The sequence below is a fragment of the Electrophorus electricus genome, chromosome 2 (genome assembly GCF_013358815.1).
Source record: "Electrophorus electricus isolate fEleEle1 chromosome 2, fEleEle1.pri, whole genome shotgun sequence".
In the NCBI taxonomy this organism is placed as follows: Eukaryota; Metazoa; Chordata; class Actinopteri; order Gymnotiformes; family Gymnotidae; genus Electrophorus; species Electrophorus electricus.
Genome location: NC_049536.1, coordinates 1,615,885 through 1,636,874, shown reverse-complemented (window position 1 = coordinate 1,636,874; position 20,990 = coordinate 1,615,885). Strand labels below are relative to the sequence as shown.

At 40.4% G+C, this 20,990-nt stretch overlaps 1 gene segment (V, D, J or C); it reads right to left on the bottom strand.

Annotated features, from left to right (window-relative positions):
- Positions 1–10,767: 10,767 nt before the first annotated feature.
- On the bottom strand, positions 10,768–20,024 carry LOC113569144. The segment is given in 4 exon segments: positions 10,768–11,087; positions 12,494–12,538; positions 19,530–19,835; positions 19,976–20,024. Coding segments are annotated over 4 exon segments (720 nt in total).
- Between the last annotated feature and the right edge of the window lie 966 nt (positions 20,025–20,990).

The window sequence follows — 20,990 nt, the reverse complement described above, 5'->3', positions numbered from 1 at the left end:
ACCGCAGAGTCCCCTGCAGTCTTCAAATGCAAACTGAAGTCCCATCTATTTATGGAATATTTAAAGGACAACTGACCCTGCTCCCATATTGACTGACTAATTTAATATTTATTGTAGGGCATTGTTTATGTTGTTTAACAAACTCTAGCATATTTTGTTTATAGCACTTATTATTTATAGTACTTATCATAGTTTAAGATAGACCTTATATATTTTGCACTTCTAGGTATCAGCATTCATCCCTGTATTCTACATTATTCTAGTTCATTGGTATGTTTAATTCTAACCTACTGTACTTGGATATATTCTATGAGTACATGGCAATGCACTTTTGTAAGTCACTGTGGATAAGAGTGTCTGCTGAATGCTGTAAATGTTAGATTTCTGTGTCTAATGCAGAGAAGTGTGTTTAGCAGAAGGGATTTGTGTAATGCTTTGATTAAAGTCTGAGGCTGAGAATGTGCTTAAAGTTGTGCAAATCTGGGCTGAGGTTTTGCTGTCTGAGTCTCAGATTTCACTGACTGTGAGAGTTTTAATTATAGTGTGTAAGGAACCATAAAAAAAACTGAAATACAGAGAGTACTTGGTAGATGTGTATTAATACAGAGAGGTCACTTTGCATGTGCAACACCTGCTTCAGTGCTCTGAGAGTGTTTATAGTCCTGTGAGTTTAACACTTCATGACTGAGAGCTGCCTGCCCCAGCAACTTCACCCATAGCAACCATGACTTTGATCCCCATCTTCATCTGCACACTGCTCCTCTGGACTCAAGGTAACTCACTGCTTTACCTCTGTGATGAACTATCCATGTGACACAGGTCTACTACTCTTATTTAAAATGCACTATTCACTGATTTAGAGTAACTAAACAAAGGTATCTGTACAGGTAAATGTTACCTTTTTATGATTTTATTTATTTCTTCCCCAGGATCCAGAGGTCAGGTAACAGTGACTCAAGATTCAGTGAAATCTGCTCTTCCAGGAGACACAGTCACCATCAGCTGTAGAACCAACCCTGCAGTGTATAAGGATGACCGTCTACACTGGTACCTGCAGAAACCTGGAGAAGCTCCGAAACTCCTGATTAGATTTGTGAACACACTACAGTCAGGAACTCCAGCTCGTTTCAGTGGTAGTGGATCTGGATCTGACTTCACTCTGACCATCAGAGGAGTCCAGACTGAAGATGCAGGAGATTATTACTGTCAGAGTGAACACAACATTGGTGATAACTGGCTGTTCATACAGTGTTAGAGAGTCGTACAAAAACCTCCCTCAGTCAGACTGCACAGAGACTGCACTGCTGCAGGTGTTGAGGGGGAGGATGTGATACAGAACAATGACACACTCTGTGGAGGAGAGATGCCCCATCACACTCACTCACTACTGAACAACACACATCTATAGAAAATCATTCTTCTAGGAACCACAACACACTGACTCACAACAATAGAATGTCAGAATTGACTTTTATTTTGGATGTGTTTGGTATTACATCTGAAAAACTGTACAAGCTGTATGTAGAGGGTTAAACATATTATCTATGTCCATGAGCTGATCCAGGATCAGTGTATCTGGTTCCTCTTCAGGCCTTCAAGCTCTGACTGAGTCTTTAATCCATTCAGACAGCTGCAGCTGAAAAAAATACACCCCATTGTTATTATTCCTCTGGAGAAGTCATCAATCTGCTGATGGAGCTCCTTCCAGTTTCCTCTGTTGTGCCCAGTTTACCCCTGTGTCTCTCTCCAGTTTACCCCTGTGTCTCTATCCAGTTTACCCCTGTGTCTCTCTCCAGTTTACCCCTGTGTCTCTCCAGTTTACCCCTGTCTCTCTCTCCAGTTTACCCCTGTGTCTCTCTCCAGTTTACCCCTGTGTCTCTCCAGTTTACCCCTGTCTCTCTCTCCAGTTTACCCCTGTGTCTCTCTCCAGTTTACCCCTGTGTCTCTCTCCAGTTTACCCCTGTGTCTCTCTCCAGTTTACTCCTGCCTCTTTCCAGTTTACCCCTGCCTCACTCCAGTTTTCTGGTGCCTGTCCCCAGTTTATAATATAATAATTGACTATACTAACATTAGTAACACCTATTGTCATGAAACGTATAGAAACATACAACAGTACTAATAATCAGACTGTGATCTTCTGGATGGAGATCTCAGTGGTGTAACCCTCTGACTTCCAAGTGTCAGAGTGTAAACTACCCAAACATCTGCATGATAGTGATAGTTGTGCACAGAAACCTCCTTCAGTTGTAGACACAGAAACTGGTCTGATATCTGCTAATTAGCTGATAATAGCTGCTATATAGCTGCTAATTCTGTACTCAGCTCATTTCATCAACTACAAACCATTACAGTACTGGGCAGGTTTCTCTTTTTGTTAAATATCCCTTTTGTTTAATTTCATTCAAAGGCGGGGCACTGGTAGCTCAGTAGCTAAGGTGCTTAACTTGTAATTGGAAGGTTGGTGATTCAAGCCCCACCACTGCTAAGTTGCTCTCAATTGCTTAAGTTGTAGTCAGTCATAATTCACTTTGGATAAAACCATCAGGTAAATGTAGGCAGGAAACCTCACTTGCTTTCTTCCAAATATTAACACAAACAGACTAAAACTGCACAGGAGAACATAAAACTAGTTTTCCCAAGATGAATCTCACCTCTTTGGCATAATAATAAGAATTTTCCTACATAATGAAATAACATAATAATACAGTAAGAAATGTCTCAGCCAACATGCAGAGATCCATGGTCATGCTAAAACTTTAAAAAATGCAAATGAAGGGAAAATATAGTTGCCCAATATAACACACACACACACACACACACACACACACACACACACACCCACACACACACACACACACACACACACACACACACACACACACACACACACACACACACACCCACACACACACACACACACACACACACACACACACACACACACACACACACACACACACACAGATTAATCATATTCCAGGACCACAAATTCACAGTATGGTTCAGACCTCACCTGGAGTTATACAGCATGTACAAGGATTTATGCAGCTAGTGGTCAAAACCTTGCTGTAACACACTGGAAATACAGTCAGTGATCCCAAAGCTAACAGAAGCAAAGTAAACAAAAGAAACATAAACAAACAACAAAAACCTTCAGCAGGAGAAATCCACAGTAGTTAAAGACCAAAAAGCTCATAACCACAGCAACCATAAACTACACACAAAAGATACATAAAGATTAAAACACAGGATACATGGAAATGGAGGCAAAACACAAACTCCTTAAAGGAGAAAAAAAATCAATACACACCTACACACAGGCACACACACACACACACACACACACACAGACACACACGCATGCACACACAGGTGTGTGTGTGAGATGCATAATGATAATGTGATAATGAAAAGGATACATATCAAGTTTCAAGTTTGGTTTATTTGTCACATACATAGTCATACACGATATAACTCGTAGTAAAATGGTGGAGAGTGCTCTGTCCAAACTGAGGAAAAGAAAACAGGGGTGCGTAGAGAAATATAGATATTCTGTATATGTGAAATATATATATGCAAGATAAATATATATATTCTATGTATGTACAAAATATATTAACAATGTATGTACAATATATGTATATTATGATTATATACACAATGTACAATGTATATGGTTGTGTATATATGTACACAATCTACAGAATGTACAGATCCATTTTGTATAATAACATATCTACAGTTGTTGTGTAACAAGGTAATTGAATATAAATATATAGTTATACAGATATACAGTTATGTTACATGGTGGTGGTGGTCCCCACAGTTTATCAGTTTCCCTGATTCAGGGCCCGAATGGCCTGTGGGAAGAAGCTCCTCTTCAGCCTCTCTGTCTTGGTCTTCAGGGAGCAAAAGTGCCTCCCTGACCTCAACAGAGAGAAGAGTCTATTGTTGGGATGGGTGGGGTCTTTCACAATCCTCCTGGCCTTGGTCTGGCACCGCTTGTAGTAGATGGTCTGCAGGTCAGGAAGTTCCGTGTGAGTGATGCGCTCTGCTGAACGCACTACCCTTTGGAGTGCTTGTCTGTCCTGCTTGGTGCTATTCCCAAACCAGACTGTGATGTTCCCCATGAGGATGCTCTCGATAGTGCAGGTGTAGAAGTTCCGTAGTACCTTGGAGGGCAGTCTGAAGTCTCTTAGGCGTCTGAGGTGGTAAAGACGCTGACAAGCCTTCTTTGCCAGGGAGTTGGTGTGGCGGGACCAGGACAGGTCCTGCGAGATGTGAACACCAAGGTACCTGAAACTATCTACTCTCTCCACTGTGGTTCCACTGATCCTCACAGGTTGGTAGTGCCGCTCCTGCTTCTTGCTGCAATCCACGATCAGCTCCTTTGTCTTACTGACGTTTAGGAGGACATTATTTTCCTGGCACCAGTTTTCCAGGTGTTTAATCTCCTCCAGGTAGGCCCTCTCATCGTTGTCCGAGATCAGACCCATGACAACGGTGTCATCAGCAAACTTGAAAATGATGGTGGAGCTGGAAGTCGCTGTGCAGTCGTAGGTGTACAGTGAGTAGAGCAGTGGGCTTAGGACACAACCCTGAGGAGCTCCAGTGCTGAGGGTGAGGGTGGATGAGACACAGTTGCCCACCCGTACTGATTGTGGTCTGTCTGTTAGGAAGTTGGAGATCCAGTCGCACAGGGATGTATGCAGTCCTAGATCCCCCAACTTAGTAGTGAGTAGGGAGGGGATGATGGTGTTAAATGCTGAACTGTAGTCTAGAAACAGCATTTTAACATAATTACCCCTCCCTTTGTCCAGGTGAGTCAGTGTGGTGTGGAGCAGATGTGCAATTGCATCATCAGTGGAGCGGTTGTGGCGGTATGCAAACTGCAGTGAGTCCATGGAGGCTGGCAGTGAAGATGTGATAAAGTCTCTGACTAGCTTTTCAAAGCACTTCATCACTGATGTGAGGGCGACAGGGCGGTAGTCACTGAGGTCGGAGGGTCGAGGTTTCTTCGGGACGGGGACGATGGTGGATCGCTTGAGGTGCTTTTGCTACAGGTATATCACAGTCTGAATAAAAAGTGTTTTGGAGGAAGAAGAAAGAGAAAGATGATATTTTGGACATTTGGTTGTTCTAGTGCTTGGTCTCTTTCTCCCCTTACTCTGATTCTGAGCTTGTTTGATCCCTCTAACTTGGCCACTGTTGTAAATTTGTATATATTATTTATCTATTTGTATATAGTATGTATGTATTTGTATATATTATGTATCTATTTGTGTGCTCTGGTAAGTAGGGAGTGGATGCCGTTGTGTTTGGGCCCTGGGTTTTATTGTCTGTGTTTTCACTTACGGGGTTACTGTAGTCTTATCTTAGTATAGGATCTTAGTATAGAATGCTATACTGCTAATAGAGAAATAATAAAATACCTACAATCTCACACTGAAATGGACAGAAGTGTTCTAGTATGTGACTGTTCATTCATTCATTCATTCATACAGACTCCCTTGACGATGTGAAACATTTAATGACATGAAACATAAACGACATGCGTGGCACTCACACATAATAACACTAATAGACAGGAACACACAAACAACAACGACAACATAAAATGGTACAAACGTTGGGTTATACTAACAGCGGCTACACACTCATTGACACTAACATTACACTAACACTAACAATGACCAACCATGAGGCCCACACTGACACGGCTTTAAATAAACAGACATACACTCAACGTGAACCCCGTACAGGTGCGTGCCATCATGTAGGGGGTGTGACAACAAACGTAATTCCCCTGCATGCGGTGGGCCATACCACGTGACTCATGGGGGGAGAAGCATTGCGTGACATTTGTTAAATACATTTTTTATTATTATCTAAACTTACTTACTAGAGAACATAATTTTTATTCAATCTTGATACTGTGTTATTGGCAATTATTTCCTTTTCCTGTGTAGATAATGTTCAGATATTAAATGAAGAACTGAAACTATTCTCTAGTAATGTCAATACCAGTCAGAGTGAAAGAGAGCGAGAGCAGTGGAGTGAAACAGATTTGTGTTTACAGCCCTGAGAAACCTGCTCCTTCCCAGAATAGAACAACACTTTTTGCAGATGTTCAACTTACATTAGCCAAACTTACTCAAGCACAACATACCCCAGAACAACACACTCCAGTACAAAGAATCTTACAGTGCAGATAGTGAATAATAAAATAATACAAGAACAGACCATGTTCAAATTGAAGCTTATTGCAGTGATAGCAAAACCCAAGAATCAAAACCAGCAGAGTGGTGAATTAAGAAAAAAGAGCATTCTTCAGACTATAAGCTCCATTGATCAGGGCTGTGTAAGCGTGTTACATTACATTACAACTGACTGAGGTCATCATGGAAGATGGTAGAGCTCCTCCTCCTCTTCCCTAAATGCAGCACTAAGAGTCAGTGAGCTGCTGTGGCTGTAACAGAAGTTCTGTTCTTCTACTCTGGTCAACACACTCTCTTAGACATCCACTGTGCAATTCACCAGCGCCCCTTGTGGAAAGTGTGTAGACAGCAGGCACAACAGAGATCCTGTACAGAGGAGCAATTGAGAGCACTACACCACACACACTTTTAGAAATATTTACATAAAATATACTAGATACTTCTTATTTATCATTCTCTATAAATCTGTTAATCAGTTCCAGTTACGCGTGGGCAACTGTGCCTCATCCACCCTCACACTCAGCACTGGAGCTCCTCAGGGTTGTGTCCTAAGCCCTCTGCTCTACTCACTGTACACCTACGAATGCACAGCCACTTCCAGCTCCACCATCATTGTCAAGTTTGCTGATGACACCGTTGTCATGGGCCTGATCTCGGACAACGACGAGAGGACCTACCTGGAGGAGATTAAACACCTGGAAAACTGGTGCCAGGAAAATAATCTCCTCCTAAACGTCAGTAAGACAAAGGAGCTGATTGTGGATTGCAGCAAGAAGCAGGAGCGGCGCTACCAACCTGTGAGGATCAGTGGAACCACAGTGGAGAGAGTAGATAGTTTCAGGTACCTTGGTGTTCACATCTCGCAGGACCTGTCCTGGTCCCGCCATACCAACTCCCTGGCAAAGAAGGCTCGTCAGTATCTTTACCACCTCAGATGCCTAAGAGACTTCAGGCTGCCCTCCAAGGTACTACGGAACTTCTACACCTGCACTATTGAGAGCATCCTCACAGGGAACATCACAGTCTGGTTTGGGAACAGCACCAAGCAGGACAGACAAACACTCCAAAGCGTAGTGCGTTCAGCAGAGCGCATCACTCACACGGAACTTCCTGACCTGCAGACCATCTACTACAAGCCGTGCCAGACCAAGGCCAGGAGGATTGTGAAGGACCCCACCCATCCCAACAATAGACTCTTCTCTCTGTTGAGGTCAGGGAGACGCTTTCGCTCCCTGAAGACCAAGACAGAGAGACTGAAGAGGAGCTTCTTCCCACAGGCCATTCGGGCCCTGAATCAAGGAAACTGATAAACTGTGGGGACCACCACCACCATGTAGCATAACTGTATATATATAGATATTCTATTACCACCATGTAACATAAAAACTGTAAATATGCCATTTTACAAAATGGATCTGTACATTCGGTACATTGTGTACATATATACCATATACATTGTGCATTGTGTATATAATCATAATATACATATATTGTACATACATTGTTAATATATTTTTGTACATATATAGAATATATATTTCTCTATGCACCCGTTTTTCTTCTTCCTCAGTTTGGACAGAGCACTCTCAACCATTTCACTGCGAGTTATACTGTGTATGACTATGCATGTGACAAATAAACCAAACTTGAACTTGAACTTGAACTTGAACTTGAGTTATCCAATAATCAGCACACTGTTCCATAGTTTTCTGACATTGTTTATATTAAATAGAAATACTATTTGACCTATATATTACATTATATTATAAAGTTTATAGTTCTCTAGTATGGTTGGTTCTGTTAAATATGGTTATGTAAGAGGTATTCAGTGGAGGCATTACTTCAGACAGAGGCCACAGAGAGTATTTGGTAGACATGTATTAATACAGAGAGACCGCAGAGAGTATTTACTAGACGTGTATTAATACAGAGAGACCACAGAGAGCATTTGGTAGAGATGTATTAATACAGAGAGGCCACAGACAGTATTTGGTGTACATGTATTAATATAGAGATTATTTAGTATATGTGTATTAATACAGAGGTCACAGAGATTATTTGGTAGACATGTATTAATACAGAGAGACCGCAGAGAGCATTTGGTAGAAATGTATTAATACAGAGAGGCCACAGACAGTATTTGGTGTACATGTATTAATATAGAGATTATTTAGTATATGTGTATTAATACAGAAACGCCACAGAGAGTATTTGGTAGACATGTATTAATACAGAGAGGCCACAGAGATTATTTGGTAGATGTGTATTAATACAGAGGTCACAGAGATTATTTGGTATATGTGTATTAATACAGAGGTCACAGAGATTATTTGGTATATGTGTATTAATACAGAGGTCACAGAGAGTATTTGGTAGACATGTATTAATACAGAGAGGCCACAGAGAGTATATGGTAGACGTGTATTAATACAGAGAGGTCACTTTGCATGTACAGAACCTGCAGTGCTCTGGGAGTGTTTATAGTCCTGTGAGTTTAACACTTCATGACTGAAAGCTGCCTGCTCCAGCAACTTCAACCACAGAAACCATGACTTTGATCCCCATCTTCATCTGCACACTGCTCCTCTGGACTCAAGGTAGGATTTAAAAAAGTGGAATGGATAAAATTAAATTAAGTCAGTGAATGATTAAGTATTTTAATAATAGTTAAACATAATATCTTTCTTATTCCTGCATTTTCTTTCATTCTGAATCCAGAGGTCAGGCCATTGTTATTCTCTCATGTTCAATCATAATTCATACTGACTTCATATTTGTTGTTTTTTTCCCCAGAATCCATGTGTCAGGTGACTGTGACTCAGACTCCTGCAGTGAAATCTGCTCTTCCAGGAGACACAGTCACCATCAGATGTAGAACAAACCCTGCAGTGTATAATAATAACTTTTTAGCCTGGTACCTGCAGAAACCTGGAGAAGCTCCTAAACTCCTGATCTACGATGCTACTAACTTACAGTCAGGAACTCCAGCTCGTTTCAGTGGTAGATCTGGATCTGACTTCACTCTGACCATCAGAGAGGTCCAGACTGAAGATGCTGGAGATTATTAGTGTCTGGGTTAATTTTTCCTCAGTGGTAGCTGAGTGTTCACACAGAGTCATACAAAAACCCCCCTCAGTCTGCACACACAACATACAAATCTATGAGCTACAACTGCCCAGGAATTCTGGAGAAGCTCCCAAACATCTCCCTTCTCTTTTTTCTTTGAGCAGCTGATCTCTCTGTTTCTGCTGGAGCAGGTGAAGACAAAATACTACAGTTATAACAATAACAACAACACATGGAATTTATCTAATGCTTATCAAGACCCCAAAGAGGCACATTTACACACACCCAGTGGAGCATCAGAAACCAGTCACACCACTGCAGTACTGAGTCCTTTGGTCTCTTGGGGCAGTTGTTCTTATAATAGAGCAGGTAGTTATTAGTGGAGAGAAATCTCTACTAATAGCATGACTGCTAAAGCAGTGTCAGTCATCTTCAGGAGGTTCTGTCCTGTTTAGTGGTGATGTAAGCACACACTAAAGCACTAATCACCATGTCTGTGCCTTCATCTGATTATTCTCAGCCACTGTGAAACACTTCTACCAAAAAATACAGTTCATGTTCATTATAAATGTTTATTAGCAACAATCAAAGATATTTAGGGGGTAATGGTTAATAATCTTACTATAATTTACTAAATGCTACCAGCCAAAGAACATTCAGTAAAATCTTCTATCTCACACTAAAACATTTGCTTTGGTGTGAAGGACATGCCTGTGTCATAAATGCACTGTATGACTCAAATAATATAAAACATACCAAACATTAAGCAGTTATTTACTGTTACATTTATTACATTTAGCTTGAAGCTTTATTTTAAACAGATACCAGAGGCCTGGAGCATAAAGTTTCTACTATAAATCTATTGGGAAAATATATTAGGACTGTGGGTTTTTAATAAAAAGTTGGTTGTTTTTTAATATAAAACCTGTACTTTCTTTTGCAATAAAAAACTACTTTATTACCTCCTAAGGGACCCATAACAATATTTTATTAAAACAGCCCAGCGTGTGTTAAAAAGTGATATGCAGTTAGTTTCAGGCATACATTTACAAACAATAATAATATTATGGTATATGGAGAGGACCAAAGATGTTTTAGCACCCACTCCATGATGTTCCAAAAATACACTGACTTACACATTACAGTTTCTAGTGAATGAAACTTATGTTGAGTCATCTTATTTCCTGGTTCCTTAACAAACTTTACCAACAGTGGTCAAATAGCAACATTATCAAAGTTTAATCCTATAACTCATTACACACACGGACCTCTGAAGTACAGACAATTAGCACTTTAAAGGCATTTCTTGTTCTGTGCAATGTTGGCAAAGAATCTTCAATTAAGACTATAATGTTGTTTGTTCACATTTTTTATTTCATTTTGACCAATAAACAGAGGAACATTTGAGTAATAAACACAGTTGAACTAAAAGACAGCACATTAATGAGTGAGAGGAGAACACTTCAGTACACATGTGGGAGTTTCACGCCTCAGCACACTGCTCTCTACTCAGTGTCTGTGTGACAGGAGACTGGGAGTCCTTGGTGGCCTCACAGGTCACTGTCTTCTTCAGCCACTCCTCCTTCTGGAGGGTCAGGGTGCTGCTCCAGCTGTAGAGGCCGTCCTTCTGCAGAAGCCCGGAGCTCTGGCTCACCCCCGAGCTCCAGCTGCTACCAGCCACCTTCCAGCTCAGTTTCCAGTCTGAGGGGAAGCCCTTGTTGGCCAGACACACGAGTGTGACCTTCTCCTGCTGCAGCTGTACACTGGAGGGGGGCAGGACCGTGAGGGTGGGCGGGGCGTCACCTAGGAGACACAACACGGTCTACAGCTCAGACAGGCAGGAACCGTTAGCAGGAAAATCAGTTGTGTTTCACTTCCTCTTTTTGTGGAACTGAAATCAGAAATGAAATCAACAATATAATTTTCCATTGGCATTAAAACCCTGGACAGTATATTTAATTTATGAACCATTTAAATCAATATAATGTATAGTCATACATAGATTAAAATGGAAGTATATTTAACAGGCGGTGATTGTTCAGTATGCGAGTATGACGGTTAAAGTGCTTTGCATCGACAACCTCCAGTCAGGGACAAACACTTATACTAATGAAAATTAACCCAATAGGCAGAATAAAGGTTTGATGAGGGATTTTGCTGAAACATTTATGCTTTTACTAAAAAAACGCTAATAATGTGGGTCGATTTCCACTAAAATCTCGCAACACCACTGTAACGGTTAGGATAAACGCGCTAATAAATTCACCTTTAATGCGCTTTAATAAAGTGACATTTATTACAAAAAATACCTACTTAAAATTGTGATTTACTGGGAATAAAAAGTGAAGTTCTTCTTACGTCCAGTGTCCTCCACACTAACTTCGTTTAAGGTCCGTACATAAACCTGCTCTAAACACACTGCCGTCTCCTTTCTTTACAGCGCCGTAGTTTAGCTTCAGAGTTAGTGAACGATACAACCCCAAAGACGCTTGTTTTTCTTTTCTTTTTTGTAATGAAAGAAGTTATTAAATATACTCCATACATACAATATACAATTAGAAAAAATATATAAAAATAAAAACAGAAGCTAATTTGAATACGGAGAAAACGTTATTTACATCCAACTGAGAGTTTTGAGTTGCGAAGTGTGCGTGTAAAGTGAATTCGATGATCCCTTTAAACTATTTCAGACTTATATCGTTATTGTTTATGCGTTAGATATATGTAGACTCTGTAGAATCATATCAATTGGTTACAAAAATGTGTTTTAGGAGATATTTTTCATATTTTTTTGTATACTACAAACACAACATTTAATGCAACATCCAATTCAAGATAATTTATCTAAAGACATACAAGGTTTTGATCCTTCAGTATGCGAGTATTGTGGTAAAAGTGAACTGCACCGATAAGTTCCAGTCAGGCACCGATATTTCTGCCTTTTAAAATAAGCCCAGCATGCAGATGAAGGCTTGTGGAGAGATATTTCTGAAACATGTATGTTTTTACTACTGAACGACAATTAAGAAACTCTCCATCGGTATAAATTAAAAGGTCTATAAGGACATAGCAGCGGTTATGATATAGGAAGATTCTTAAGAAAGTCACAATTAGTCTATAAAAGAGTACTGGGTAGTTTACAAAACCACCGTGCATACAACGTTACATAATTTGTGATTAATAGTGAAGAAAAGTTAAAGTTTACTTACGTCCAACTGATAGTTTTGTTCCGCCACCCAAAGTCCCCCACAGAGCTACAATCTCCTTTACTGTCCGTCCAAAAACCTCCTGATCTAAACACGCCGCTCTCTCCACTATTTACCGCTTAATATGGAGCTTCGACATTAATGCTTTAGAAAACTCATAAAGGACTTGCCCAAAATATTTTTTGATTTTTAAAATAATAAAATAAAACACACACATACATTCTATTATTAGATAAATTACGTCGTAGTAGTTGTTGCTCCGTAAATCACAATAAATGCAATCGCAAAGTTTTTAAGTCTGAATTATCATCAAACATATCGATTATGATTTCAGAAAATAACAACTTTTGTAAAAGCAGTGAAAGTTACTTACGTCCAATTGAGAGTTTTGTGCCGCCACCAAAAGTCAACCACAGTGATACAAACTCGTTCAGTGCTCGTGCAAAAACCTCTTGCACTAAAGAAGCTGCTCTCTCTGCACTTTAGAAAGCCTTTTTCAAAAGAGTAATAACGGATAGAATTAATACATTTCATAATATGCAGGAAAATATCTAGGCATAAAAAAAAAAATAAAAAAAATATATATATATATATATATATATATATATATATATATATATATATATATATATATATATATATATATATATATATTTCCCGTTTGTTCGTTTTTCGAATGTTACAATTTGTCTTAATCGGTATTATCAAAACATATTTGTAATTAAGATGTTTAAAAAAATTATGTAAAATAAATTTTTTATATTTGTTTTTTTGGACGTGTCAATATAATTTTACAAAGTCAATTATCAATGCTGACAAACGTAAGAGGACTAATTAAAGAGTTCTAGCTGAACAGTCCTGTTAAATTTACTTAATTTCTGGTAAATAACCAAATAATGATACAATAAAATGCTTATTTACTGCCTTGTTTTTGTTTGGCAGCATCTTTAGTACAAACAAATATGAAATCAAAGAATCAACAAAAACAACATTCACAGAGAGTGACACTGTAAACAAACAAACATTAAGATGCACTGAACAATGTGAGACTACCCTGCACTGGTTCTTGACAAAACACTACACTGATCTGAATGTCCAGATTGCGGAGTCATTGTATTAGGTGCACTACCCTGATCTGAGAGTCATTGTATTAGGATCTTGATAAGTAAAAGTGTCATAAATTGAAAATACAATTTTTTGTTCAAATATAAGTAAATGTAAGTATAATTAAGAAGCTTTAAATTGAATTTAAGAAAATATGCAAAAACAGAGACAATGCCCTGAGACTTCAGTGGGTCAAACATATTATCCAATTACACATGCTGATCCAGGATCAGTGTATCTGGTTGCAAAGACAGTCCAGTAATCCCACAGAAAACCAGTGAAGTCCTTGGGAAACAGGCGTGTTTTTACTGTCACGAAAGAGGGCACTTGATAGCTGCATGTCCATCTTTGATGTGGCCAGTGTGTTTTTGTTTATTGTTTGATTGTTGTCATTTAATTCTTCATTTAATCATTTCTGTCACTGACCCTACTTAGACTGGGTCGTAACATCTGTTTCAGCAACATGGAACTCAATGTGCGTCAGAACCCTGGACAGCTCCCAGAACAGAGCTAATGAGACCCAGGTGAAGCTCATCAGAGAGACACTCCCGAACTCACCCAATCCACTGATCTCCAATCAGCCCAGAGCCAGATGAAGAGCCAGCTGTACTGAGGGAGGAACTGCAGTTGTCTCACACATTGCTCATCTTCTCAGAGCCAGTGATCTCCAAATGTGCAGAGAACTGAATAAAGATGCAGATTTACAAAACACATCAGATTCTTACCCAAATCTGACCAATTATAAAGAGTTTTCTTTTTATATTCTTCTGTGTTTACTATTTGTTCTACAATGTATTGCACAGAAATAGCACAGGTCACATTGCACAACAGAAACCAACAAGTAGAAACAATAAATACCTCATAACAAAAGACTGCTGATCATGTAACTAAAACAGAGGTAAGCTTCTCTGTGTTTAGTCTTGAGTGAGCAATGGCAACTACATATTTATTTTGCTTATTGTAGATCAGTCTGTGATACACAGTAGAAGATCATTTCTATAAATTAGTGTGTTCTCTGTCATCTGAGGTCTGTGCATTGGGAGAATGAACAGCCAGGTCTCCTTGTATTTACTACCACATTTATTCATAGACAGAGAGGCCCAAAGGTCTAAACGTGATCTTAAACTACTATATACAGCTAACTATGCCTAGTACATTCTAGCCTTTCCTATGAATATAGTAATAGATAAAGCTGCATTTTACTAAAATTAATAAACTAAATATGTTTTTGTTTAGGTGACATTATGTGTCTATTTAGTTATCCATAACATTAACAACAGAAAACCAAACATTTTTTAAATATTTGTAATCTATTTGTCAAAGCTCATTAGACTGTAATATACATAATAGAAAATAAAGGGTATGTGTTGGGTTCGTTTCAGTTTATTCAATTGTGCTTGAACATTGTTTTTGATCATTGTTCCAGCTGGCAAACCCACGATGTCACAGGGTCTGTCCAATAGAACAGATCAAACTGAGCTAAGCTTCAGCTTCATCTTACCACAGAGCTGTAACGTGGCCCAAGTGCTGAAGGGTGTGGAGCAGGATGCACAGACTCTCTTGACACGGACGAACATTCATTTATGTAAAACACAAAGGTGTCCTGGTTTCTATGGTTTCTGTCTCATGTCTTTGTTTTGATTTACTTCCTTGATTTTGTTAAATTCTCTGATCCTCTTTAGCTTCACCAGTTTTGTTTAGTTCTTGTTAACCTGAGTATTTAATCCCTGTGTTTGTCTCAGTGTTTTGTTTAGTTCTAGTTAACCTGTCTATTTAATTCCTGTGTTTGTCTCAGTGTTTTGTTTAGTTCTAGTTAACCTGTGTATTTAATCCCTGTGTTTGTCTCAGTGTTTTGTTTAGTTCTAGTTAACCTGTGTATTTAATCCCTGTGTTTGTCTCAGTGTTTTGTTTAGTTCTTGTTAACCTGTGTATTTAATTCCTGTGTTTGTCTCAGTGTTTTGTTTAGTTCTAGTTAACCTGTGTATTTAATTCCTGTGTTTGTCTCAGTGTTTTGTTTAGTTCTAGTTAACCTGTGTATTTAATCCCTGTGTTTGTCTCAGTGTTTTGTTTAGTTCTAGTTAACCTGTGTATTTAATTCCTGTGTTTGTCTCAGTGTTTTGTTTAGTTCTAGTTAACCTGTGTATTTAATTCCTGTGTTTGTCTCAGTGTTTTGTTTAGTTCTTGTTAACCTGTGTATTTAATTCCTGTGTTTGTCTCAGTGTTTTGTTTAGTTCTAGTTAACCTGTGTATTTAATTCCTGTGTTTGTCTCAGTGTTTTGTTTAGTTCTAGTTAACCTGTGTATTTAATTCCTGTGTTTGTCTCAGTGTTTTGTTTAGTTCTAGTTAACCTGTGTATTTAATCCCTGTGTTTGTCTCAGTGTTTTGTTTAGTTCTAGTTAACCTGTGTATTTAATTCCTGTGTTTGTCTCAGTGTTTTGTTTAGTTCTAGTTAACCTGTGTATTTAATTCCTGTGTTTGTCTCAGTGTTTTGTTTAGTTCTAGTTAACCTGTGTATTTAATCCCTGTGTTTGTCTCAGTGTTTTGTTTAGTTCTAGTTAACCTGTGTATTTAATTCCTGTGTTTGTCTCAGTGTTTTGTTTAGTTCTAGTTAACCTGTGTATTTAATCCCTGTGTTTGTCTCAGTGTTTTGTTTAGTTCTAGTTAACCTGTGTATTTAATTCCTGTGTTTGTCTCAGTGTTTTGTTTAGTTCTAGTTAACCTGTGTATTTAATCCCTGTGTTTGTCTCAGTGTTTTGTTTAGTTCTAGTTAACCTGTCTATTTAATTCCTGTGTTTGTCTCAGTGTTTTGTTTAGTTCTAGTTAACCTGTGTATTTAATCCCTGTGTTTGTCTCAGTGTTTTGTTTAGTTCTAGTTAACCTGTGTATTTAATCCCTGTGTTTGCTTCAGTGTTTGGCTGATCATTTTTGTTTGATGTCTGGTTCTGTTATACTTGTAACATAGGCGGCACAGAGGAAGCAAGAGGCAATGTAGAACATACTTGTTCTTTATTTTCCATAAATTCTCTATAATCACACAAAATAACTCCAAGATGAGTATTCCTGTGGACAGCGTTTGCACTGACGGGCACTGAAGGTCTCTCTGAACCTGCAGGAATATATAATGACGTGATTATGATCAGGTGTCCCTGGTCAAAAGACAGATGATTGTGAACGGCGTATGTTAGTGATACGGTCCTTGTTGGAATTGGGCATGTCCCTCCTAGTAGGGCACCGGCCTACCATGACAGAACCTCCCCCAAAGACCCCACCAAGCTCCTGGAACACAGCCGGCCCTGCCCACTCGAGGTAGGCTTCAGAGGGTACCACCTGTGGAAGGAGGTAATGAGGTTGGGGTCCAAAATCTGGCAGGCCAGAACCCAACTGCGCTCTTCCAGGCTGTACCCCTTCCAGTCCACCAGATATTGTAGTCCCCTCCCTCTTCTCCGGGAGTCCAGCAGGGTCCTTACTATATACGCCGGGCCCTCTTCCATTTCCAGAGGTAGAGGCGGGTCACCCGAGGGGTGTTCCTCCTCGGCAAGGGTCCCCTCAGTCACGGGCTTCAGAGCCGACACATGAATGGCCTGGGATGCCCTACTGTCCCCCGTTAGGCTGACCCTGTAGATCACCTCGTTGATTTTGTCAGTGATAGTGTAAGGGCCCTCATACCTTGCCCTGAGAGGTGGTTGATAAAACATATTCAAATGGGGTGAAGCCAGTTCCCGTGTTAGGCAGCGAGTTCTGCGCATACTCTGCCCACAGGAGGAACATGCTCCATGTCTCTGGATGGTGTTGACAGTAGAACTTACCTAGTTCCTGGTTCACCTGCTCTACCTGCCCATTAGCTTGAGGGTGGTAGCCTGATATTAAGCTGACTGTGATGTGGAGTTTACCTAACAGTTCTTTCTACACTCAGTCTGACATGATGTCCTCAGGTAGGCCAAACTGTCTGAACACCTGGCAGAACAATATGTCTGCTGTTTCAAGTGCGGTAGGCAGGGCTGCCAAAGGAACAAAATATAACATTTTGGAGACCTGGTCCACTACACTTAGGATGGTGGGACCATGGTTGTAGGGTCGTTGGCAGTGGTAGTAGCTTCCCCACTGCAGTAATGCATAGTGTCTTATTGCAGTCAGCGCAGGCCACATATCTCACTATCTCCTCATTCATCGCCGGCCACCAATATCTTGCCCCGATAAGTTGCATGGTGTGAGTGGTACTAGGGTGTTCTGTCCCCAAAGAAGTGTGTGCCCATGTAATGAGGGATCCTCGATGTCTCGGTGGCACATAGAGGCGATTGGGTGGGCATTGTGGATGTGGGTTGGCTGTCTTTATATGTCGGTCCAGCTCCCACTCCAGAGAACCCAAGAAGCAAGAGGGAGAGAGAACAGGCTCCTAGCTTGTCGACAGTGCCTCCACATGGTGTTGCTGGGAGAGTGAGTCCGCTCAAGTGTTCTTCTCCCCAGGCCTATAGCTGACCTGGAACTGGAGCCGGGAATACAAAATTGACCACCTGGCTTGTCTAGCATTCAATCTCTTGGTGGTCTGGAGGTATTCCAGGTTTTTGTGGTAGGTATATACAGTAAATGGGTGTCACGCTCCCTCGGGCCAGTGCCTCCACTCCTCAACAACAGTTCCCTGTCTCCAATGCCATAGTTCCGCTCTGCTAGACTCCAGGAGAAGTATGCAATAGGCCTTAGACCCCTTCTCTCTCCTGTATGCTGAGACAGCACAGCACCCAATTCTATGTTGGAGGCATCCACCTCCACCACAAAAGGTCTCTCTGGGTTGAGCTGTCTTAACACTGGAGCTGTTGAGAAAGTGTTCCTTAGTTCCTCGAAGGCTTTCTCTACATCGGGAGTCCACTTGATCCTTTGGGCCAGACCCCGGAGCTGGTCAGTGAGGGGCCTTGCTAGTGAACTGAAGGACCTGATGAACCTCTGGTAGAAGTTGGCGAAGCCCAGAAAGCATTGGAGAGCCTTGTGTGTGAGAGGTCTGGGTCAGGCCGTTACTGCTTGCACTTTGCCTGGTTGCATGCTTACGTTCCCTTCTTGGATGACATAGCCCAGGAAGTCCACCTCTTTGTGGTGGAACTCACACTTCTCTGCCTTGCAGTATAATTTGTTCTGTAACAGGGTTCGGAGCGCGGTCCGTACATCTTGTACATGTTGGTTCCAGAAGGAGGAATAGATCAAGATGTTGTCTATATAGGTGATGACAGATCTTCCCAAGAACTTCCTAAGAACCTCATTAAACTGTATATCTATAATGCATTTGACTCCATCTCTGTTCAAAAGCCTTACAGATGTGGTGTAACCGTGGCTACGAAGACTGTTGTGAAGGTTGCTCTGTACACCGCTTTAGTGTTGGAGGGGATTCTACTGGTGTTGTGTCTAAGCTGGACACATCTCCACACACGGTGAGGGGTTTGAGGATTGGTAAGGGTTGGACAGAGATCCAGTAGGTTCTCAGTCCCATGTGGAAGATTTGGTTTAAAAAGGCAAGAAGCACAAGTGCTTTTGCATATGTAGTCAGGTACATGGTAAGACAATAGCGCCCTCTGTGGGTGATACTTAAATCAGTTAAGTTAAATCAGCTTGGTGTGTTATATTATTGTTCTCTGTGTAATAATGGAGTTCTTATTGTCTCAGTGGAACACAAGCAGATGGAGTATACTGGGAACAAGCAAAGCTATACTGGGACAAGCAGAGGTATACTGGGAATAGAAAAAAACATAAAGGTGGTGTGAACTGCTAACCATAGTAGCTTGCTATAGTATGGTTCCTCTCATCCACAGAGTGTGTCATTGTGCTGTATCACATTCTCCCCCTCAACACCTGCAGTAGGTCCCAGCTGCAGCAGTGCAGTCTCTGTGCAGTCTGACTGAGGGAGGTTTTTGTACGACTCTCTAACACTGTGTGAACACCCAGCTACCACTGATCTCATGTGCACTCTGACAGTAGTAATCTCCTGTATCTTCAGTCTGGACTCCACTGATGGTCAAAGTGAAGTCAGATCCAGATCCACTACCACTGAAACGATCTGGAATACCTGATGCTCTCCTGTTAGTCCAGTGGATCAGGGGTTTATGAGTTTCTCCAATTTTCTGCAGGTACCAGGATACACAAGGTGGGGAACAGTCTGTGGGTGCAGGACTGATTCTACAGCTGATGGTGACTGTGTCTCCTGGAAGAGCAGATTTCACTGCAGGAGTCTGAGTCACAGTCACCTGACCTCTAGAACCTGAAAATAATAGACCAAAACATCATGGTAATTTAATACAGATTCATTTATTACTCAGATATGGTGATGTGATATTTTAGAAAAATGATCACAGACTGACATTACCTGGATCAGTTGTTCAATATAAAGCAGTGAGTTACCTTGAGTCCAGAGGGCCAGTGTGCAGATGAAGATGGGGATCAAAGTCATGGTTGCTGTGGGTGAAGTTTCTGGGGCAGGCAGCTCTCAGTCATGAAGTGTTAAACTCACAGGACTATAAACACTCCTAGAGCACTGAAGCAGGTGCTGCACATGCAAAGTGGCCTCTCTCTATGGAAATGATCTTCATAATGTCATGGGAGTAAAGATGATCACATTCATACAGTTTATTAGACACTCTGTTCAATATGGAACCCCTTAATTATATTTCAGTTTTCAGTGAAGACCTGGCAAAATGGACTTTTTAATCACTCTAACCAGAACATTTACAAACCAGACAGAATTATTGTCCTTGTTAAGGACATGTCTTCACCAGTGAGTTCTCAGCACTGCATCTCCACTGAGTCCTGACTCCTGCTCTCAGTTAGGACATCAGGTCCTTATGGCACATATAAACACTTTCTGGATCCATGGGTGTGTTTGAGAAGTCCTACCTCTGTTCTGATCACAGTGGATGGAAATATGTTGCATTTTGACAATTGAAAATATGCTCTTGAAATACATAAAACAGATTATTCTGATTTTAGCAGAAAGATAATTCCCTATATTTAGTTTTTTGCTTGCAGCCTTGTTACTATACTGTAAATACAACAGTCAATACTATCTATACTATTGATGCTTCCATTGAAATGTTCATGTATAAAGGGAAAAGATATTTCCACTATTGCTGCAGTACATGTACTGCTGAAATTCCTGGCTGTCATTTCAGATATCGACCTACCAGATTACATTCAGTGTGATGTTGATGAAAATCTGTGACCAAATGCAGCGGACAAGGTCAAGTACCTTGAGAGGAACGAAGACTCAAAGGGGGTAGGGGGGCATCCTCCTCTGGCTGACAACGGACACTACAATAGCAATAATATAAACAATATAGACCAGAATAAGTATTGAGAGAAAGAAATTTTTTTTTTTTTTTTAAATGAGCAATGAATGTCTATTCCAGTTTTCTAGTCC